Source organism: Eumetopias jubatus, unplaced genomic scaffold (assembly GCF_037043125.1).
Source record: "Eumetopias jubatus isolate StellerSeaLion01/CBP00866 unplaced genomic scaffold, mEumJub1_p1.0 scaffold_23, whole genome shotgun sequence".
In the NCBI taxonomy this organism is placed as follows: domain Eukaryota; kingdom Metazoa; phylum Chordata; class Mammalia; order Carnivora; family Otariidae; genus Eumetopias; species Eumetopias jubatus.
Genome location: NW_028274829.1, coordinates 1312911 through 1337660, shown reverse-complemented (window position 1 = coordinate 1337660; position 24750 = coordinate 1312911). Strand labels below are relative to the sequence as shown.

The following is a 24750-nucleotide window of genomic DNA, read 5'->3' as shown; positions in this document are numbered from 1 at the left end:
TTTAAAATTTTGGGATAGGGCGCCTGGGTGGCTCAGATGGTTAAGCGTCTGCCTTCGGCTCAGGTCATGATCCCAGGGTCCTGGGATCGAGTCCCGCATCGGGCTCCCTGCTCCTTGGGAGCCTGCTTCTCCCTCTGCCTCTCTCTCTCTCTCTCTGTCTCTCATGAATAAATAAAATCTTAAAAAAAAAAACACTGGGGGATACAGTTTCTTCTAACAGACCAAAATATACACTAAATCTCTAGTGTATGGCTCTGTTTTAGTTTCCTGCCAGATCACATTCTCTCCCTTTTTTTTTAAATCCTCTTCTTTCTTTTTTCAACCGACTTCTTGTTTTATCAATTCCTTTTATAAAATCTTTTAAAATTTTCATCTTTACAGTCATATTCCAGCCCTTCATCGTATTTACCCATATTTTTGTACATCTATACGTTTTTCTTTCTTTAAAATTTTGGAAGGCACTTTCCTGTAACAGAACAAAATACACCCAAAACCTAGAGTGTGGCACTGATCTGTGCACCAGCCTAATCATATATCATCATATTCTGGGTTTTTTTGTTGTTTCTTTGTTTTTATCTCTTTTTTTTCCTCTTTTTTCTTTCTTTCCCTTTCTTTTCCCCCAGTTTCAGGTCTCTTCTGATTTGTTGAGTGTATATTTTTCTTGGGTCATTGGTACCCTGTTAGCATTCTGTTTTCTCATTCATCTATTGTCCTCTGGACAAAATAACAAGACAGAAAAAATCACCTCAAAAAAAAAGAACAAGAGGCAGTACCGATTGCCAGGGATCTGATCAATACGGACATTAGTACAATGTCGGAACCAGAGTTCAGAATGACGATTTTAAAGATACTAGCTGGGCTTGAAAAAAGCATGGAAGATATTAGAGAAACCCTTTCTGGAGAAATAAAAGAACTAAAACCTAACCAAGTAGAAATCAAAAAGGCTACTAATGAGGTGCAATCAAAAATGGAGGCTCTAACTGCTAGGATAAATGAGACAGAAGAGAGAATTAATGATATAGAAGACCAAATGACGGAGAATAAAGAAGCTGAGAAAAAGAGAGATAAACAACTACTGGATCACAAGGGCAGAATTCGAGAGATAAGTGATACCATAAGATGAAACAACATTAGAATAATTGGGATCCCAGAAGAACAAAAAAGACAGAGAGGGGCAGAAGGTATAGTGGAGCAAATTATAGCAGAGAACTTCCCTAATTTGGGGAAAGAAACAGGCATCAAAATCCAGGAGGCAGAGAGAACCCCCCTCAAAATCAATAAAAATAGGTCAACACCCCATATCTAATAGTAAAACTTACGCGTCTCAGAGACAAGGAGAAAATCCTGAAAGCAGCTCGGGAGAAGAGATATGTAACATACAATGGTAGAAGAATTAGATTGGTAACAGACCTATCCACAGAGACCTGGTGGGCCAGAAAGGACTGGCATGATATATTCAGAGCACTAAATGAGAAAAATATGCAGCCAAGAATACTATATCCAGCTAGGCTGTCATTGAAAATAGAAGGAGAGGTAAAAAGCTTCCAGGACAAACAAAAACAAAAGGAATTTGCAAACACAAAACCAATCCTCCAAGAAATAATGAAAGGGGTCCTCTAAGCAAAGAGAGAGCCTAAAAGTAACACAGACTAGAAAGGAACATAGACAATATACAGTAACAGTCACCTTACAGGCAATACAATGGCACTAAATTCGTATCTTGCAATAGTTATCCTGAATGTAAATGGGCTAAATGCCCCAATCAAAATACACAGGCTATCAGATTGGATAAAAAAAACAAGACCCATTGATATGCTGTCTGCAAGAGACTCATTTTAGATACAAAGACACCCCCAGAATGAAAGTGAGGGGGTGGAAAACCATTTACCATGCTAATGGACACCAAGAGAAAGTTGGGGTGGCAATTCTTATATCAGACAAATTAGATTTTAAAACCAAAGACCATAACAAGTGATGAGGAAGGACACTATATCCTACTTAAAGGGTCTTTCCAACAAGAAGATCTAACAATTATAAATATCTATGCCCCTAACATGGGAGCAGCCAATTATATAAGCCAATTAGTAACAAAAGCATAGAAACACATCAACAACAATCCAATAATAGTGGGGGACTTTAACACCCCCCACTCACTGAAATGGACAGATCATCTGAGCAAAAGATCAACAAGGAAATAAAGACTTTAAATGTCACATTGGACCAAATGGACTTCACAGATACATTCAGAACATTCCATCCCAAAACAACAGAATATACATTCTTCTCTAGTGCCCATGGAACATTCTCCAGAATAGATCACATCCTAGGTCACCAATCAGGTCTCAACCGGTACCAAAAGATTGGGATCACTCCCTACATATTTTCAGACCACAATGCTTTGAAGCTAGAACTCAATCACAAGAGGAAAGTCGGAAAGAACTCAAATACATGGAGGCTAAAGAGCATCCTACTAAAGAATAAATGGGTCAGCCAGGAAATTAAAGAAGAATTAAAAAAAATCACGGGGGAGTGTCTCGGTAGCTCAGTCATTAAAGCATCTGCCTTCGGCTCATGTCATGATTGGGATCGAGCCCCACATCGGGCTCCCTGCTCAGGGGAAAGACTGCTTCTCCCTCTCCCACTCCCCTTGCTTGTGTTCCCTCTCTCACTGTGAGAAGCAATCAGACAACAAAAAGAAATAAAAGACATTCAAATCGGCAAAGAAGTCAAACTCTCACTCTTTGCAGATGATATGATACTTTATGTGGAAAACCCAAAAAACTCCACCCCAAAACTGCTAGGATTCATACAGGAATTCAGTAAAGTGGTAGGATATAAAATCAATGCACAGGAATCAGTGGCAGAAGAAAGAGAATTAAGGAGTCAATCCCATTTACAATCGCACCCAAAACCATTAGGATACCTATGAATAAATCTCACAAAGAGGCAAAGGATCTGTACTCAGAAAACTATAAAATACTCATGAAAGAAATTAAGGAAGACACAAAGAAATGGAAAAACGTTCCATGCTCATGGACTGGAAGAATACTGTGAAGACGTCAATGCTACCTAGAGCAATCTACACATTCAATGCAATCCCTATCAAAATACCATCAACTTTTTTCAAAGAAATTGAACAAATACTCTTAAAATTTGTATGGAACCAGAAAAGACCCCGAATAGCCAGAGGAATGTTGAAAAAGAAAAGCAAAGCTGGCAGCATCACAATTCCAGACTTCAAGCTCTCTTACAAAGCTGTGATCATCAAGACGGTATGGTACTGGCACAAAAACAGACACATAGATCAGTGAAACAGAATAGAGAGCCCAGAAATGACCCTGAACTCTATGGTCAACTCATCTTCGACAAAGCAGGAAAGAATGTCCAATGGAAAAAAAACAGTCTCTTCAACAAATGGTTTTGGGAAAATTGGACAGCCACAAGCAGAAGAATGAAACTGGACCATTTCCTTACACCACACACAAAAATAGACTCAACATGGTTGAAAGACCTAAATGTGAGACAGGAATCCATCAAAATCCTAAAGAAGAACACAGGCAGCAACCTCTTTGACCTCAGCCACAGCAACTTCTTCCTAGAAACATCACCAAAGGGAAGGGAAGCAAGTGCAAAAATGAACTACTGGGACTTCATCAAGATAAAAAGCTTTTGTACAGCAAAGGAAACAGTCAACAAAACCAAAAGACAACCGACAGAATGGGTGAAGATATTTGCAAATGACGTATCAGATAAAAGGCTAGTATCCAAAATCTATAAAGAACTTCTTAAAACTCAACACCCAAAGAACAAATGATCCAATCAAGAAATGGGCAGAAGACATGAACAGACATTTTTGCAAAGAAGACATCCAAATGGCCAACAGACACATGAAAAAGTGCTCAACATCGCTCGGCATCAGGGAAATCCAAATCAAAACCTAATGAGGGCGCCTGGGTGGCTCAGTCATTAAGCGTCTGCCTTCAGTTCAGGTCATGATCCCCGGGTCCTGGGATCGAGTCCCGCATCAGTCTCCCTGCTCGGCAGAGAGCCTGCTTCTCCCTCTCCCACACCCCCTGCTTGTGTTCCTGCTCTCACTATCTCTGTCTCTGTCAAATAAATAAATAAAATCTTAAAAAAAAAAAAAACCTAATGGGATACCACCTCCCACGAGTCAGAATGTCTAAAATTAACAAGTCAGGAAACGAGAGATGTTGGCAGGGATGTGGAGAAAGGGGAACCCTCCTACACTGTTGGTGGGAATGCAAGCTGGTGCAGCCACTCTGGAAAACAGTATGGAGGTTCTTCAAAAAGTTGAAAATAGAGCTACCATATGACCCAGTAACTGCACTACAGGGTATTTACCCCAAAGATACAAATGCAGGGATCCAAAGGGGTACATGCACCCCTTTGGGTGAGGAATTCTTAATCTCAGGAAACAAACTGAGGGTTGCTGGAGTGGTGATGGGGTGGGAGGGATGGGGTGGCTGGGTGATAGACATTGGGCAGGGTATGTGCTTTGGTGAGCGCTGTGAACTGTATAGGACTGTTGAATCACAGATCTGTACTTCTGAAACAAATAATGCAATATATGTTAAAGAAAAAAAAAGAAGAAGATAGCAGGAGGGGAAGAATGAAGAGGGGGAGATCAGAGGGGGAGATGAACCATGAGAGACTATGGACACTGAGGGTTCTAGAGGGGAGGGGGGTGAGGGGATGGGTTAGCCTGGTGATGGGTATTAAGGAGGGCACGTACTGAATGGAGCACAGGGTGTTATACACAAACAATGAATCACGGAACACTACATCAAAAACTAATGATGTAATGTATGGTGATTAACATAATAAAAACATTTTTTAAAAAACAAAAACACAAAAAAGAAACCTTTCTTTTGTATTCTAGGAGGCAGTGCTGTAGCTCAAATTTGTGGGTTCTCCCTTGCCCGTGACCTTGGCCTATAATCTGAGAACCCTTTCCCATCTTCCAGAGTTCCCTCACAATGGACACACTTGGGAATGTATACAGAGAGTAGCAGGGTGGGGGGAGATGTGAGTTTAGCAGTTGGGCTTTAGGGATGCCACTGCTAGATGGTAATGGGGCGCTCCCAGACCTTTGTGGGCAATCTAAATTTGCTGAATTCCTAAGCAGACAGTAGGAAATGCAACCCTTTAATCCCCTTTGGCATTCTCTTCCTCCTTCCCTTCCCCGGCCTCCCCTCAGTCAGTTTCATCTTCAGACTTCCAGGTGCTGCTGGAGAGAAAACAGGTTTCTCCAGTGACAATGGACACAACTCAAGAGAGACAGGCAGTCATTCACTACTTCCCACCTCCTCTGCCAGAGAGGTCACTGCAGGTCCTGCCTAACAGTTTATCCCCCCTTGCAGCATTGCTGTATAGTAACATGAGTATTTCAAAGCTTTCCATATAAACATATTTAATGTCCATTTTTCACCCATAGAAATTAGCCTTCTGTGCTATTACACTTACTACATTATATCTAAGACACATTAATCTATGTGAAACAAACAGCTCCAAGAGATGAAACATTTTAACAAGGTGGAAGTAGCATATTGATTTTTACAAAACAACCGATCCATGAACTAACTGGAAAGAAAAAAGAAGAAAAAAAAACCCAGATACTTTGAGAAGTATTAAAGGTTTATCTTTATTTTCCTAGAACATTAAGTTCTGGCACAAAGAGGCTTGAATAAATGCAGGATGAACACATACATGAATGGAACTGACAAATTTCAGAGGCTCTAAGGTAGAGAACAGACAGAAATTAGTACTACATTGGATTGATGCTGGGTAAGACAAGGAAAAGACTAGAGAAAGCCTGAGGGTAAAGAAGAGAGGTGAAGACTAGAAAGGAAAATCAGATTTTGAAGGTACAGGTTTGGATTTCACAAGTAATGGATAGATGCTTTCTCTGTGTTTCTCTGTGTTTCCTGAGGTGTAAAGAATGTATGGACAAAGGTGTAAGGATTGCACCACTGAGTGAAAAAAAAAAATGTGGAAACAACCCAAATACTTACCAATAGGAGAATAAATTCTACCTTCAGTTAAAATGCTTGAATTAGAATGCTATCATTATGAATCTTGCAAATACAATCTGCTAAATGCAATGTGCTATCCTGGGCTGGATCCTGGAATAGGAAAAGGGCATTAGTGGAACAAATGATGAGATCTGCATAAAGTCTATAGCCTAGTTAGCAGGACTGTACCAATATTTATTAGTTCTGACAATTCTTCTGTGGTTATGTATATTAACATTAGGGCTAGCAGAGATAAGGTAAGCATCTGCCTTTGGCTCAGGTCATGATTGGGATCGAGCCCCACATTGGGCTCCTTGGTCAGCAGGGAGTCTGCTTCTTCCCCTCCCTCTGCTGCTCCCCTTGCTTGTGCTCTGTGTGTGTGTGTGTCAAATAAATAATAAATTCTTACCAGAAAAAAAAAAGGAAGATCAAATATAAAAAGTAAGTTGCAAAGGAATTCATGCAATATAATAGCATTGATAAATAGTTTCAGAACATGCAAAATAATACTACACATTGCTTAAATACATATGCAATGGCCATATAAACACACTCATGGGAATGACAAATATCTAATTTAAGGTAGTTGTTAAAAAGAGCTAGAGAGAAATGGGGAAGGAAGGAAACATACCCCAGAGAAGTAATTAGTGAATTTGGAGAATATCTGTATTCTTCCCTTCTCTTTAAAAGAATCTGGAGCAAATACTAAGAGGGTAATTCACCAGGATAAGAATGAGGTCTGAAAAATGTAGAAGGTACAAAGGTGTTCATTATTACATCACTGTGTATTTTTTAAAATTGTTTATGGAAGGAGAGAAAATTGTCAAGTAATATTTAATTGTAGAGTACCTCTCAATTTCTCAGTAATATCATTGTAGGCCTTAACCCCAACGCTCATGCTAATTCCTGTCAAAGAAGAACTTTTAAAAAATTAACTAACTCATTAATGAAAAGGTTGGGAAGCAGATTCAAAGACCACTTAAGAAATAGAGATTTACATAATTAGATGGAAAGGGATTGCTTAAATGAGTTTGCTAAGAGGTAAAACCAGTTAATGTCTTAGGGCAATAAAACCATAAGCTGTGGGGTTATCTTCTGTACTGAACAGAAATCGTTTATATCTATACAAGGCAAAAACCTATAGGTCAACCTGTAGCTTCAAAATCTCGTTAATAATAGGAAGGCAAATGAGGGGCGCCTGGGTGGCTCAGTTGGTTAAGCGACTGCCTTCAGCTCAGGTCATGATCCTGGAGTCCCCCCAGGACTTCCTGCTCAGCAAGGAGCCTGCTTCTCCCTCTAACCCTCCCCCCTCTCATGTACTCTCTCTCTCATTCTCGTTCTCTCAGATAAATAAATAAATGTTAAAAAAAAAAAATGGGAAGGCAAATGGGATGCCTGTGTGGCTCAGTCATTAAGCATCTGCCTTCGGCTCAGGTCATGATCCCAGGGTCCTGGGATCGAGTCCCACATCAGGCTCCCTGCTCCGCGGGAACCCTGCTTCTCCCTCTCCCTCTCTCCCTCCTTGTGTTCCCTCTCTCACCGTCTCTCTGTCAAATAAATAAATAAAATCTTAAAAAAAGAAAATAATAGGAAGGCAAAGAAAGATAAATCCCTAGATAATTAAATAAGCCCTGTTTGATCATCTTCCACCGTAATGATGAAAGCACATAGTCATCCCTTTGCCTTATTACTGATTTCATATAATTTTTTAAAGATTTTATTTATTTATTTATGTATTTATTTATTTGAGACAGAGTGAGAGTAAGAGAGATCACAGAGGGAGAGGGAGAAGCAGACTCACTGATGAACGGACAGCCCAATGCCAGGCTCAATCCCAGGAAGGCAGACACTTAACCAACTAAGCCCAGCCAGGTGCCCCTCATATAATTTTTCTTAATAGTCCTCCCTTAATATCACCAATAATTATTCTTGATCTCTCTCTCTGTCTTTCTCTCTCTCTCACAGAAAATGGCCTGATTATGTTTTGGACTGATTCACTTATTTCCTACAGCATGGTGAGCAAATACGGTACTGAGTTGCTACTAAAACCAGAAAATTTTTTGTATAGAGCTTTCATAAAGTATTTAGAATTAGGCTTTTGAAGACTTTATTACCTGCTCTTCAGTCTCATGGCTGTGAAATCCCCAAAATTTCTTTCCACCATGTTTTACCTATAATAGCTACAGTAAACTGTCTCTCCTCAAGGTCCCCCAAATTTGCTAAGGTTTCTGGCTCACCACTTCCTTACTTCCTGAAAGGCTGCAACCCCATAAATCATAAAACAAATAATAAAAGTCCCACATCAATTTTACGGAGCTTTGTGGAATTTGGTTCCACATAAGAAATAACAATCACTGCTTGCTCCTTAGTCAGGTTTGCCTGATAGAATGAGACTTACTCTTAATTATGATATTCCATATTGATTACACAATAATTTATCCAGTTATAGGCTAGTAAGAAAAAAGATACCTAATGAACCTATGCTATATCAGTTCTGTACAATGTTTAAGATTAAGAAAAACAAACAGATCATACAGTTATTTACACACCAGTGTCCAGTGCAGCATTATTCACTATGATCAAAAGGCAGAAATCATCCACATGTCACTTTAATTATCTGTATGGGTAAACAAAATGTGGTATATGCATATAATGGAATATTATTCAGCAGTAAAATGAATAAAGTTCTGATACATGGATGAATCTTGAAGACATTTTGGTAGGTGAAGAAAGTGAGTCACAAAAGGTACAAATACTATACAATTCCTGTTATAGAACTATCTGGAGTAGGCAAATCCCTAGTGGCAGCAAACAGATTAGAAGTCATGTGATCTAGGGGGATAGAAAATAGAGGGTTATTGCTTAACAGGTACAGAGTTTGCTTAAGGTTATGATTAAGTTTAGGAAATAGATACTGGTGATCTTGAACTGTGAATATAATTAATGCCAATAACTCATACCCTAAAAAATGGTTATAATGACAAAGTTTGTTATATTTAAGAAATTAATGATGTAACATACAAAACCCATTAAATTTTACACTCTAAATCAGTGAATGGTATGGTATGTGAATTATATCCCAACAAAAGTGTTTATAAAAAAATTAAAAACAGGGCTCCTGGGTGGCTCAGTAGTTAAGTATCTTTTTGCTCAGGTCATGATCCCAGGAGTCCCAGGATGGAGGCCCTCATTGGGCTTCCTGCCTCACAGGAAGCAGCTTCTCCCTCTTACCCTCCTTGCTCTCACACTGTCTTACACTCTCAAATAAATAAAATATTTTAAAAAAATAAAATAGGGCGCCTGGGTGGCTCAGTCATTAAGCGTCTGCCTTCGGCTCAGGTCATGATCCTGGGGTCCTAGGATCGAGTCCCACATCGGGCTCCCCGCTCCACGGGAAGCCTGCTTCTCCCTCTCCCACTCCCCCTGCTTGTGTTCCCTCTCTCGCTATGTCTCTCTCTGTCAAATAAATAAATAAAATCTTTTAAAAAAAAATAAATAAATAAAAAATAAAAAATAAAAAAATAAAATAAAATTATGTTCAACTAAACTGAAGTATAATTTTCACAAACTTTTTGATATCAACAGTAATTAGGTTCTGTACAGGTCACCTTAAATACAATTCTCAAGATCCTTGGTTAATGTTAAAACATAAGATAAATATTGTTTAATAATAATTTCTGGATATCTGGATAATTTCTGAGTAAGACAGAATGTTCAAACACTGGCTGCCAAGCATAGTCCCTTTCAGTCTTTACTTCTTATTTTTATGTGTTGTGGATAGCTAGACTTTTGGGTCATTTTGATGATTGTGTAAATAAGTTCCACCTTAAGAAGATGTTACAGAGGTACGCATGGCAGTAGGGATCATATTATATGTTTTGCAAACTTTTGGTTTAAATGAGAAAATGATAGACCATTCTCAATATCCTACTCCATAATTCTCTCTGAAACAGAAATAAGTTACTTTGGTAAAAATTTCAACAAGGGTGACTGAGCATACACTAGCATCAGAGGAATACATCTGTGTATTAGGGTATTCACATTAACTATTTTCTTCATGAAGAAAACGTAAGTGAATTTTATAAATCAAACCAAGTTAAATGTATGTTTGTATCATACACTGGTATATACTGGTAAAATGAGGGAAAAGTCATATGTTTATTTTTAAGGCAAAATTATCAATCTATTTCAACTGCCAAAGAATTAAACCTTTCTTGGATTAGGTGGGGGAGGGGATAAATGCAAATTCCACAGTAAAGGTTTATGGGCTCAATAATATTCCTGTCAGTTGCAAGGTTCCTTTGACCTCTTCCTACCTGATTTCATCTTCCTTCATTGAAGCAGTACATACACTGTGTTGATTTCGGTATTCTCCATTATTTCTCTGATCCAGTCCTTGACTTTTCTAGTGCCATCAGCCTTTCTAGCTCATACCTGTAACCATTCATATAAACATCCAATAGTTTTCAAGTGCCATTTTCACTGAAAAATCCACATGGCCCACCACTCTGTATTGGGACACCTGATCAAATACTGACTTCATGAGGAATGTGAGACTCCATGCTAGGACAGAAGGAACAAAGACCTAGGAAATCGATTTCTAACAGTGTAAGGAGCTTCTAGACTCTCTCTGGAAAAATTATGAAAATTATTAAACCAAAACCTATGTTAAGCCCCTGTAAATGCTAAGGGCAAACAGCAAATGAAAAGAAATACAAATTCAAGAAAACCTATGAATTTTCAGTAAAAAAGCTAAAAGAAATTATATTTATACCAAATCCACTCCCTGCCCCTATCCTTCCAGCTCAGCAAAGTAAAGAGACTCCACTTCAGATCACCTCTGCCAGGAACACAAGGATCCCACTTCTCCCAGCTGGAGGGCTTCTTTCCTTCCTTACATGAGCAGAATGTCAGTGTCCCTCATTTACCTCATAGCTGTCTGTTGATGGCATGAGTCCTGTAAAAATGCAGCCCCCAAAAGGTAGAGTGCCTTCTCTACCAGCCCCTACTCTATAACAGAGGTTCTACTTTGGGTGTAACATGAAGAAAACTGAGCCCTCTGGATAGCCTCACTACGCCCACAAAATCGTTTCAGGAAGACACTAAACAAGAAGACCTCGAGCTACTGCCCTACTCTGCCGAGCCCTCAGCTCCTAAAGCAGTGATGTCACTCACAGTTAGGTGTGTCACTGTCTCTCCCCATCCTCCCAGCTACAGAGCCACGGCTGAGATTCTGCATAAAAGAAGAAGGTCATAAAAACAGAGCCCTTATCTGTTACCAAAGGAACAGAGTTCATTTGCAACATAATATAGAAAAACTTAAACCTAAGGGTACTTCGAAGAAAAACAATGGAGGTTGCACTCAAAGGTGACTGGAAGGACATTTGTGGATCTTAAAATGCAAATACAGCCTATGTGCTGTAAACTGGCTACTTTACAGAGACCAAATGGGAAATAAGTAGGTAAGAGGAGCTTTCCTGGGGTGAGGACAAATATCAAACCCTGACCTCAGAATATATTCTTTCAAAATTCCCTTTACAATTATTTCAGTGGCTTAGTCTGTAAAGCAATTGATGCCTCCAGGCAGTGTTGACAGAAAGAGAGTAATCCATCAGCAGTTAAGTGGAATTTAACAGTTGGGTGTGGTCAGGGAAAACAAAAATGAGAGGCATTTCATCATCACGGTCAAACAGGATGACTGTGGGCATTTTCAAAGCTTTGCCTCCCTAGAAGCAACACCAGAGTCTCAACAGTGCTGTTTGGGTGATGGTGGGGGACTGAGAAGGGGAGAGGACTAGGAAATAGACTGCACTAAAAATGAAACGAAACAAAACAAAGTAAACCAATCCAGCAAATCACTAAATAAATACCCAAATAACAACCTGGGCCAGGGGGAGGGAGTGTGGGGAGTAATGAGGGCCCCCTACACAGAGTTACTACAATCTGGCATCTGTCATTTTCAGTCCTCCATCCACCCCCCAAAATAAAGATTATGGGAAACACAAAGAAAACATGGCTCATACACTGGACAAAAAAAGCAGCCAAAAGACATTACTTACAACTCAGACTTAGTAGAAAAAATATATCAATCATACCCGAAAGTATGATTACAGAAGTAGAGGAGTGTGGGAGATAATAATGCCACATCAAATGGAAAGTATCAATAAATGGATTTTTTTTCTTTAAAGAACCAAACTGAAATTATGGAACAAAAACATACACTATCTGAAATGAAAATTTTACTAGAGTATCTCGACAGATCTGGACCAGCAAAAGGAGGAACTGGTAAACTTGAAGACATATTTGTAAAGACTGTGTAAGCCAATAACAGAAAGGAAAAGAAAGGGAAAAAAAAAAAAACAGCCCAAAAGGTGAGAAAAGAGAAAAACAATATTCCCAGGAATAAGGGCTGTAAACTTCCCCAATTTACTGAAAATCACATCCAGGAAGTGTTTTTATCTTGTTGAAGCAGGAAAAATCGGACCCACAAAGAGACAAACCAAAATGAAAATACCAGAGGTAAAAAACAAGGAGAGGGCGCCTGGGTGGCTCAGATGGTTAAGCATCTGCCTTCAGCTCAGGACATGATCCCAAAGTCCTGGTTTCAAGTCCCACATCACGCTGCCTGCTCAGTTTTGAGCCTGCTTCTCCCTCTGCCTCTCTCCCTGTGTGTGTCTTCTGAATAAATACAATCTTCCAAAAAAATTTTTTTTTTAAATAAGGAGAAATTTTGAAAGCAGTAGGTGAAAAATGACATACCACTTATTAGATAACTTGAGATTAACAGCTGACAACTCAGCAGAAGTAACAGGATGCCACAAAGCAGATGATTAACATACTTGAAGCACTCATAGAAGAAAGCTGCCACCCAAGAATCCAACAGTAAGCAAATCATCATTAAAAAATGAAAGTGACGGGTGCCTGGGTGGCTCAGTTGGTTAAGCCACTGCCTTCGGCTCAGGTGATGATCCTGGAGTCCTGGGATCGAGTCCCGCATCGGGCTCCCCGCTCAGCGAGGAGCTTGCTTCTCCCTCTGACCTTCTCCCCTTTCCTGTGCTCTCTCTCTCTCATTCTCTCTCTCAAATAAATAAATCTTTAAAAAAAAAAAATGAAAGTGACATAAAGACTTGCCCAGATAAACAGAAACTGAATTTCTTGCTGGCAGAGCCACCTTATAAGACATAATGAAAGAAGTCTGTCATTCTGAAACCTAGTAACCCCAAATGATAATTCAAATCCACAGAAACCAAGACTACCAATAAAGGTAATTATGTTATGTCTAAAGATAAGGAGATATATTGTTCTCCAGGACAAATCCAATATATGCGAGCAAAGCTGCAATGGTCTAAGAAAATGGTCACAGAGTTATAATAATGTAGTGTGTTTTGTAATATTAATGGAAGTAATGAACATAATAATGCCACAAAAAGCAGCAATAAGAAACAGATATATAGGAGAAATTTTCTACATATTACTGAAATTAAGCTTCTGTAAATCTAAAGCTAACATTAATGTATGTTAACAGATATATGGAAAACCCCACAGCAACTACTTAAACAATAAGCAAAAAGAAAACATAAAAAAATAATGAAATTAAAATGCTTTATTAAAAATATTTACTCAATGCAAAAGAAGGCAGCAAAGCAGGATATATGAAAAAAGAGGCATGAGACAGAAAATTCAGATTCTAAGAAGAGATTGAAAATAAAAAGATGGAAAAAATTATGCAAACAGCAACCACAGGAAAACTGGAGTAGCTATAACTCATACAAAACAAACCTGAAGGGGCCAGTGGGTGGCTCAGCTGGTTAAGCATCTGCCTCCGGCTCAGGTCATGATCCTAGGGTCCTGGGAATGCATCCTCCATTAGGCTATCTGCTCAGCGGGGAGCCTGCTTCTCCCTCTATCCCTCACCCCACTCGAGCTCATTCATGCGTGCTCGCTCTCTCTAATAAAAAAATAAATAAATAAATCTTCAAAAATAATTGGAAAGAACGTTGCTACACATAAAGAGAAATTTATAAATGATAAAAGTCCAGTGGGAAAATGTAACAATTTTATAATCATGTGTGCACTTAATAACAGATTTATCAAAATATACTGACAGAAACAAAGGGATAAATGGACAATTCAACAATAACTTTGAAACCCCACTTTCAAGAAAAAACAGAATCAAAATAAGACAAAAGTACAAGGGAATAGAAGACTTGAACAATACTAAACCTGAGACATATGGAAAACAACCCAATATAATTGCTTGCAAATGCACTTGGCAAACTTCAGTTCATCTAAATAATAGAAATAATACAAAATGCACTTTCTAACCCTAATGGGATGAAAACTGAAAGCAATAACAGTATTTTTTTAGACTCACAAACCGTTGGACACTAAAAACAAACTATAAAACCATTAGGCCAAGAAGAAATCAAAGGGAGGGTGCCTGGATGGCTCAGTTGGTTAAGTGGCTGCCTTCAGCTCAGGTCATGATCCTGGAGTCCCGGGATCAAGTCCCACATCGGGCTTCCTGCTCAGCGGGAAGTCTGCTTCTCCCTTTGACCCTCTCCCCTCTCATGCTCTCTCTCTATCTCATTCTCTCTCTCAAATAAATAAATTAAAAATCTTAAAAAAAAAAGAAATGAAAGGGAAATCAGAAAATACTTTGAAATTAGTAAAAATGAAGACAAGTATATCATATAGGACGCAGCAAAAGCAATGCTTACATGTAAATTTGTAGCAGTAAATGCCTATATTGAGATCTCAAATCAATAACCTAAGCTTCACCCCCTAAGAAGCTAAAACAAAACACCAATAACAACAAAGAACAAACTAAACCAAAAGTGAGCAGAAGGAAGTAGTATGATGAGAGCAGAAACAAAGGGCATGGAGGATAAAAATGAGGGAAAAATTAAGAAAGCCAAATGTTAGCTGTTTATAAAGATGAACATAACTGACAAACCATCTACTTAGCTTGACCAAGAAAAAGAGAAGATTCAAATTACTGCAATCAAAAATGATGGAGGATTCCAGCCAACCTTCTGGAAACAAAAACAATTATAAAGGAATAATATAATAACTGAACACCAACAATTTAGATAGCTTAGATGAATTGGAGAAATTCCTAGGGGTGGGGTGGGGAGTAGGGAAAGTAGCAAAACTGACCCAATAAGAAATAGACAATTTCAATAGAAATAGAGACTATCATTTAAAAAGAGAAAAAGAAAAGGAAAAAACTATCACAAGTGAAAAAGTTGACTCAATAATCAAGGCTGCCCACAAAGAAAAGTGGAGTCAGACAGCTTCATACATGAATGCTACTACACAGTAAATGAAAAATTAATACCAATCTTCATAAACCTTCCCATATATATATATATATATATATATATATGGGAAAGGAGGAAGCATTTTCCAATTTATTTTATGAGGCCACAATAATCCTGATACCAAAACAATACTGTTTCATATGAACACAGATGCAAAATATCCTCAACAAAGCACTATCAAACGGTATAACATAAGAACTGGGCCAAAAAAAATTTTTTTTTAAAGATTTTATTTATTTATTTCAGAGAGAGAGAGAATGAGAGATAGAGAGCACGAGAGGGAAGAGGGTCAGAGGGAGAAGCAGACTCCCTGCTGAGCAGAGAGCCCGATGTGGGACTCGATCCCGGGACTCCAGGATCATGACCTGAGCCGAAGGCAGTCGCTTAACCAACTGAGCCACACAGGCGCCCCAAAATTTTTTAAGTAATAGAATTATACATGATTATCAAATGGGATTTAACCAAGGGATCTAAGGTTGGCCCAGCATTCAAGGATCAATTAAAAGAATATATCACATCAACAGAATAAAACACAGACACAAAATCACATGATCATCTCAAGGACAGAACAAAAAAACATCTGACAAAGTCCAACAGTCTTCCATGATAAAAACACTCACCTATGAATAGAAGGGAACTTCTTCCAACCAGTGAAAGACATCTACAAAAACCTCACAGCCTACATCGTACTTTGTAAAAAAATAAATGCTTTCTCATAATACCAGGAACAAGACAAGAACATCTGCTCTCACTGCTTCAATTCAACATTGTACTGCAGGTTCTAGTTCAGGCAATAAGGCAAGGCAAAGGAATTAAAGGTGTTCCAAGGGGTGCCTGGGTGGCTCAGTTGTTAAGCGTCTGCCTTCAGCTCAGGTCATGATCCCAGGGTCCTGGGATCGAGTCCTGCATTGGGCTCCTTGCTCTGCAGGAGCCTGCTTCTCCCTCTCCCACTCCCCCTGCTCGTGTTCCCTCTCTCGCTGTGTCTTTCTGTCAAATAAATAAATAAATAATTAAAAAAAAAAATAAAAGGTGTCCCAATAGTAAAGAAAAGAGTTACATACTTCTACTCAGATGACATGATTTTGTACATCAAAAATCCCAAGGAGTCAACTAAATGACTATTAGAATGAAGTTAATAAGCTCAGACACATTGTAGTGTGATCCCCAATTATGTATATATATATTTGCAGTGAAAAACTCTAAAATAAAATGGAGAACACAATTCCATTCACAAGAGCAATGAACATACAGAAGAAAGCTAGACCCCTATCACATACCACTTTCAAAAATTAACTAAAAATGGATTAATGGCTTAAATGTAAAGCCTGTAAGTATAAAACTCCTAAAAGAAAACACAGCAGGAAAGGTCCTTGACATTGGTTTGGGCAACAACTTTTTAGATTTGGCACCAAAAGTATAAGCAAAAATCAAAGGAAACAGCCACCAAAATAAAAAGGCAACCTATAGAATGGGAGAAGATCTCTTCTCATGACACAACCAATAAACGGTTAGTATCTACATATATAAAGCAGTCATACAACTCAACAGCAACAAACCAACACACACACAATGCAATTAAAAAATCGACAGAGTGACATTTTTCCCAGAAAGACATACAGACAGCCAACAGGTCCATGAAAATGACATAGTGATGCTCAACATCACTTATCATCAGGGAAATGCAAATCAAAACCACAATGAGATATCACATCACACCTGGCAGAATGGCTAAAATTAACAAGATAGGAAACAAAAGGTGTTGGTGAGGATGCAGAGAAAGGGGAACCCTGGTGCACTGTTGGTGGGAATGCAAGCTGGTGCAGCCACTCTGGAAAACAGTATGGAGGTTCCTCAATTTTTAAAAAGTAGAACTACCATATGATGCAACAATCTCACTTCTGGGTATATATCCAAAGGAAATGAAAAATGCCTATTGTGATAGGCATTTGCAATGTTCATCAAAGCATTAAGTTGTGCCCCTTAAACTTGCACAAAATGTCAGTCATATCTAAATAAAGTTGGTGCCATCTATAAGCTAATATGGAAACACCACAGAAAGCATATATTTAGCAAGTTTCAAAGACACTGAATACTTCCAAAATAGGCAAAAATGGTCTTCCCTTATTTCTTTCCCTAAATACCTTTTTATAAAGTGGTCTTTCAAATCCTAAATCAATAATATGCTCAACATACGTATACCACTAATGTAAACTACACAAGACTCACCCACAGAAACCACAAGCCACAGAAATGGTAAATTAACTATATTTTTCAACAACTTTTGAGGTATGATTCCAAGCAGACTAACTACAAAACTTATATATATATAGTACTGATTTACAGAAATAAAAAACCTTAGGTAAGGTGACAATTTAAAATACTGAGTTTTTAGCCACATCTCTAAAGATATTTCTTAGGTTGATAACTTCTTTGGTATAGCTTTTCTTGTTTTTGTTTTTGTTTTTTAAGATTTTATTTATGCATTTGAGAGAGAGATTGTGCAAGACAGCACCAGCTCCAGGGATGGGCAGAAGCAGACTCCTCACTGAGCAGGGAGCTCAATGCCAGACTCATCCCTGGACCCTGAGATAATGACCTGAGCCAAAGGCACATGTTTAACTGACTGAGCCACCCAGGCCAGTACAGCTTTTAAAAAGTAGGTTACAGGGGCGCCTGGATGGGGGATGGGTGTCTGCCTTGGGCTGGGGTAATGATTCAGGGGTCCTGGGATCGCCCCTGCCTGATGGTCCTTGCTCAGCAGGGAGCCTGCTTCTCCCCCTGCTTCTCTCCCTCTACCTCTGCCTGCCGCTCTCCCTGCTTGTGCTCTCTCTCTTTCTCAAATAAATAAAACCTTTTAAAAAATAAAAATAAAACTGTTACAGTAATTTGCCAATACTTCCTGGGTTTTAAATATCAGTGCTCTTGAACATATTGTGAATGGAATTGCTCTAAAATTCTAGGTGAGGGGCGCCTGGGTGGCTCAGTCGTTAAGCTTCTGCCTTTGGCTCAGGTCATGATCCCAGGCTCCTGGGATTGAGCCCCTCATCAGGCTCCCTGGTCCGCGGGAAGCCCGCTTCTCCCTCTCCCACTCCCCCTGCTTGTGTTCCTTCTCTCACTGTCTCTCTCTGTCAAATAAATAAAAATTAAAAAATAAAATTCTAGGCAAGATTTTGTTTAGAACTCTTGGCCTTAAAAAACTTTGCTTAAAGTTGCATATTTTATGCTACTATGATTTATATTAAATTATGTATACAAATAGTGTGTTAAGTCAGCAACAATATACACCTAACATGCTACAATCATTTATTTTCATTTTCTTTAAAACACTACTAATTACCTTCTTTCCTAACTATCGTTTGAATGTTGTCTGGTTAAAGTCTTCATTTTTTGAGCACAAGTTTCTGTGCAGATCATATATCACCCAAAAGTGTCAGATACAGATTGAAAAAACACTGAATTTAGAATAATACATTATTTCTATATAGTAATGATTAATTAAAAGTTTAAGGGAAAGTCACCTACAAAAACTGGATTGGAAGCATTGGAAGCATACTTTTTTAAAACCTGTCACTCAAATGAAAATATAAATTCTGACATTTAAAAAAATAAAATGTCTAACTATAAAAATACATCATTCAATAACACTAATTTTTATAAAAAGGAACATAGATAATGAGTATGAATTACATGGAGATGATTCTACATTCTCATTTCTGTGGTAGTCTGCTCACCTATGTTGCTTGCCATATCACTAAGACAAAAATTAATACATTGATATTTTCATTTCAATTCTCCTTCAAAATAATCAAACTGTTGTAAAATACTTTAATCATATAAGGTTTATTCTGTTCTAAGAAAAACAGTATTTTAAATTGGCTCATTTTGGGGGCCCCTGCGTCACTCAGTCAGTTAAGGGTTGGACTCTTGATTACAGCTCAGGTTGGTCAGATCCAGCTCTGCACAGAGCCTGGGCGTGGGATCTGTTTAAGATTCTCTCTCTCCCTCTCCCTCCCCCCTTGCTCTGTCTACAACAGTAAAAAAAGTTTTTAAGATCTTTTAATTAAAAAGAAAATGAATTGGCTTATTTTCCAGTTGTTTGTGTTTTAAAGGACACACTGTATAAAATGACTCAACCAGTTGTACTAATTCTATAGTCATCCAAGGCTTGGTCAGATAGTTGTGGCTATCACCTGTGGTTAAAATTATGTCATGGCACCCGATTTTCAAGTTTCATATTTCTAACATAAAAAAATTGTGCAGGGATTCTTATAAATTACTGAGTCCAGAAGTTTGCAATGTTCAGAGAGAATGCTAGGGAACCAAAATAGTTTTGCTTTGTTTTGTGTTTCCCTACCTTAACCCACACATATGCTGAAACAATAATTCAAAAGCATCCCTCTTCCAGAGTTTATTTTCAAATGGCAGTGCCAGGCAGCGGTAAGGAGAAAGCAGGAGCAACGTCATCACACTGAGCGTTTTCAAGTGTTAAAATTACTGCGAAGCCTGCAGTATTTTCTTTCTGGCACAGAGGCCCAGCATGGAGAGCAACTGCTTCAGACAGTACAAGATACCAGATAACCACTGCGAATACTCGGTTTTAAAGGAATTCCAAATTACACAAGAAATGCATCCTTCCATATGTAGCTGAACCAGTGACCCCATTTGACAATCGAATAGAAAGATAAGGGGAAATGTCCTTACATCAATTTATTGAACGTAATCTGGCAATGCTTTTGGAAGAATCCGTTTTTACTTTATGGGATTTATTTACAGAACACCAATTTAAAGTTCTGTTCATACACTGTAGAAGAAGAAAATGTAATTCAAGTGGTGTTATCCTTTTACTCCAAAAGTATGTGCGTCTAATATTCCATTCTGACTGCAGTACACTGGGCTATTTCAATTAGAATTTTAACTCAGTATTTTTTTAAAAGGTGCTAAAGAGCAACCATCATAGTCTGGGAGCAGGCTCTCCCAACTCCAAAAGAACTGGAAATCCCTGAAAGTGGCCCATCTGGCACCAGTCTTTGGATGGAAACTAGGCTGAGCCCGCCAGACAAGGAACCCACACCACGAAGCTGGAGCGCACGTTTACGCTCCAAGATGACAGCTCATCTGGCCACCGCGGGGCCGAGGGCGGTGGGCCGCTGAGGCCCGGGAGGGATGGGCGAGGCCGCGGCGGAAAAAGGAAAAGAGGGCCATCCGTCAGCCCTGGGAGAGGAAATTCCAGGCGCCCAGCTTCCAGGCGCCGGTCGGCGGGTGACGTGAGGAACCAAGTCAGTGTGTCGGCCCCGCGGAGGGAATTCTTGAGAAAGAATAATCTCCAAGCTCAGGGCTATTCCAAACTTGGGAGAAGGAAAGACCCAAACAAGCCCTTAGCCAATCGGGAGACGCCCCAACCAGGTCCAGGCCTGCGTACGTCGCCGGCGCCTCTGCGGTGGGGTGGAAAACCAGTAGTGGCACTTCCGTCCGGGTCTTATTACCCCCACCACCACTCAAGCTTACCGGTCGCGGGGGTCGATCCACGACGTCTGGCGCGTGTTGTGGTCGATGTAGAAGACGCGGCCGTCGTAGTCACACGCCTCCTCCCAGCCGGCTGGCAGCGGCAGCTCGGCGCTCTCCCGGGCTGTGGGGGCGGGAGGAAGAGGAGCCGGAGGCGGCATCTGCGCGGAGCGCACAGAGAGTGCTGGCTGAGGCGGCTCCCTCGCAAGCTCCCGCGTCCGTCTCCGCCGCCGCCGACGGCCGCTTAGCAACGGCATGACCGCACGGTCCCCGCGGCCCCACTTGCCTCCACCGTGAATCGCCTCCTCAGCCAGTACTAAGGCGGGGAGCAAGGGACGCTGCGACGGCAGTGGGGAGCCAGCCGCCGCGCCCCGTGCATTCTTCGCCCGGCACGCGCGCACCCACTAGTCTAACAATCGCTCCAAATGGCAAATTCGAAACCTATGGCACAGCCTATCCCGGCGTCCCTTCCATTCCTAAGGGACGCACAGCCATCTTCACTCCTCCTCGCAGGCCGACCTGGTGTGGGCGGGAATGTGGTAAAAGGCCACACCTTCCTCAATCCTCAACTCCTCCTACAGCTTCCCTCCAGGACGGCCAGATACTAGCTCCTGCTACAACTGTTTTCACCCTCCAACTTCTCCTTTTACTGCTCTTCCTCCACCCTCTGCTCCACCTTCCGATTTCGCCTACTTCCAATCTTCAGACTCCTCCACCACGACTTCTCCTACCCTGCCCGTTGCGATTCCCCTGCCCTTTCTACTCCTTAAACTCGCTGGTCCTGCTCCCGCTGTACTTTCTCTACAACTGCGATTTTTTTTTTCTCTTGCCTCATCCACTTCTTTCTTCTGCTCTTCCCACTTCCCTGCGCCACAGTGACCTGCTCCACTTCTCTGTGAAACTGCAGGAATACCAGGATGGTGGCACAGACCATAGACCCTCTTCAGACCCACGCTATCACAAAATGAAAACAGCCCAGATCTACTCTCCAGGATTCAAACACTTAAGAGCAAGAGGTATACCTCACTTCACCCCTCACGCTCTTACCAAACACTGGAAGTCTGAATATGGGAGAAGGAACAGCTGATAAACACTGCATAGCATGAATACCAAACTTGGCCCCACAAAAGAGGGTAAAGTCTAAACATACCTACAAGAAGAATCTCCAACACACCTATCTGTATCACAATATATTACCATATTTACGGTCTTAATTCATTACCTATTTTCAGATAAAAACTTTTTTATGTGAATTTTTAAATTGATTTTTAAAAAAAGCAGTATGAACACAAATGACATACAAAGAATAAAGGATGCTAGAGTGTGCATAATCTCACATACATTTATTTTGTTGTTTGTTTTCTCTCTATTCCCTTAAAATATAAATCCCATGAATCAGGAATTTTTAAATCTCCTGAATGTAGAATTTTGCTGGCATCAAGCAGACACTCAAATACTTTTCAAATGAATGAATACGTGAATTTTGGACTTTTTATATATTACACTGGAAGTTTTGGTGGAAACAGCCATTGTCTTTAAAAATTGGAGGTAATTACCCAAAGTCATTCTGAATATTTATTCAAAATATTTGTATTTGCAAAAGATCTTGTGTGATGGTGTGATCATGTATCAGAAACATTTTCCGTTCACTTATCACCAGTGTACTTTTCCACATTTCCCAGCATGTAAGTACAGCCAAGAGATTTGCTTATCCAATGAAACCTCAAACAAGTGACCTGTAACCCCGTAGGACCACAGCATTCGGGAGCAAACATGGAACTCTTTGTTTTCTTCTGGCACCTCGTTAATCATGAAGAGCACCTTTTTCCGATGGTGCACCTATACGACGTTGCAGTATCCTTCATCCTGGTCCTGAATGTCTGTGGGGTCCTGAACGTCAAACCTACCTTGCCAACTAAGACACAACCTAGTCTGGCTTTATATAGAGTTGCATAGTTTCATCCATCCAGTAAGGGCTCTTGTAAATGTTCAACAGTAATGTAAGTGGCTTCATGATCTTAAGTTATTTATTGCTACTAAAAACATTATGGAAACGCAAAGCAACTCAGATTTTTAATGCTAAGATTTAACTGAAATCTAATCAGTAACCCATGAAAACTTTACTGAGCTACACATGTGTGTATCTAAAAATATATGTAGTAAGTTACTTATATTTAAATCATATACATTAAAATTATACATATTAAAGCATTTAGCCATCACTTTCCAGCAAACATGTTATACCAGAATGACGTAAAGGAACTCTTACATTGACCTGGGTGCATGTTTTAGGTCAGACACATGTGAACTGAAGATTTTTTCAAAAACAGTTTCTGTACTCTAGCTTATGAACCACCTCCCTTCTTGTCATAAAGCTGAGCTCCCAATTCTGTGAGTTTCAGAAGTAGTTCAGTGAGGAGACTCTCACAGGCTCAGATGCCCAGAAAAAAAAAAAAGAGGAAGAAGAAGATAATCTTTTCTGGCACCTTTAATTGCTAAACTTCTTCAGGATGACATTAGTTTTTGTTATTTTCTCAATAAACACAAATTACTATTATAAATATGATATAAACAGAATATATGTCATATTCTCATAGAAAGTATTGGATTTTTTCAATTGAAAATTAAACTTATTTAGACTTTCCTATTTGATATTAAAAAACTGAGCTGTATATATCTTCTTTATCATTCTCTTTTATATCACGTGAGAGCAATCTTTAATTACAAAATGGATTCTCCTTTTTTTAATTGAAGTACAGCTGACATATAATGTTCTATTATTTCAGGTATACAACACAGTGATTTGACAATTATATACAAAATGCTTGCTGCAAGTGTAGTTACCATCTGTCACCATACAACGTTATTACAATATTGACTATCTTCTCTATGCAGGACTTTTCATCCCTGTGACTTACTTATTTTGTAACGAAGTTTGCTTCTCTTAATCCCTTTAGCCCGTTTCACCACACTTCCACTCCCTCCCCTTGGACAACCACCACCCATTTGTTCACTATATTTATGACTCTTTCTGTCTTCGTTTGTTCATTTCTTTTGTTTTTTCAGGTTCCACATATAACTCGAATCATATGGTATTTGTCTTTTCCTGTCTGACTTATTTCATGAGCTTAACACCCTCTATCTAGGTCCATCAGTGTTGATGCAAATGGCAAGATTTCATTCTAACTGCTGGCTGAAAAAATATTCCATCCTACGTACATGCCACATCTTTTTTTTTTTTTTTTAAGATTTTAGTTATTTATTTCTCAGGGAGAGAGAGAGCACATTCAGGGGAAGCAGCTGGCCGAGGGAGAAGCAGGCTCACCACTGAGGGAGCCCGATGTGGGACTTGATCCCAGGACCCAGGGATCACGACCTGAGCCGAAGGCAGACGCTTAACCATCTGACCCACCCAGGCGTCCCATATTTTTTTCTTCATTATCTATCAATGCACACTTAGGTTGTTTCCATATCTTCGCTGTTGTAAATAATGCTGCTATAAACCCATAGAGGTGCATAGGTCTTTTCAAACTGGCGTTTTTGTATTCTTTGGGTAAATATCCAGAAGTAGAATTCTTGGGTTGCGTGGTATTTCTATTTTCAACTTTTTGAGGAAACTCCATGCTGTTTGATTTAAATTCCCACCAACAGTGCCAGAGGGTGCCATTCTGTCCATATCCTTGCCAGCACTTGTTATTTCTTCCCATTTTGATATTAGTCTTCCTGACAGGTGTGAGGTGGTATCTCCATGGTGGTTTTGACTTGTATTTGCCTGATGATCAGTGATTTAGATGTTTTCATGTATCTTTTGGCCATTTGCATGTCTTTTGGGGGGAAATGTCCATTCAGGTCCCCTGCCCTTAGAAATTGGATTTTTGTGTGTGTGCTTGTTT

The 24750-nt window shown here is 39.6% G+C and overlaps 1 protein-coding gene across 4 annotated transcripts in view; it reads right to left on the bottom strand.

Annotated features, from left to right (window-relative positions):
• LOC148162072 (protein WWC3-like) overlaps positions 1 to 24750 on the bottom strand; it is a 233709-nt gene that overhangs the window by 171929 nt on the left and 37030 nt on the right. Inside the window, exon 1 of one of the 4 annotated variants that reach the window (XR_015767215.1) lies at positions 20861 to 21192. The exons of 1 other annotated variant lie outside the window; for it this stretch is intronic. Coding sequence is in view for 2 of the 3 variants with exons in the window: in XM_088020352.1 (XP_087876478.1) it covers positions 20861 to 21114 (254 nt within the window). In the remaining variant the exon portion in view is untranslated. Of the gene's footprint in view, positions 1 to 20860; positions 21253 to 24750 lie in introns of those variants that run through there. 2 more of the 4 variants (XM_088020350.1, XM_088020352.1) reach the window with 2 other exon arrangements.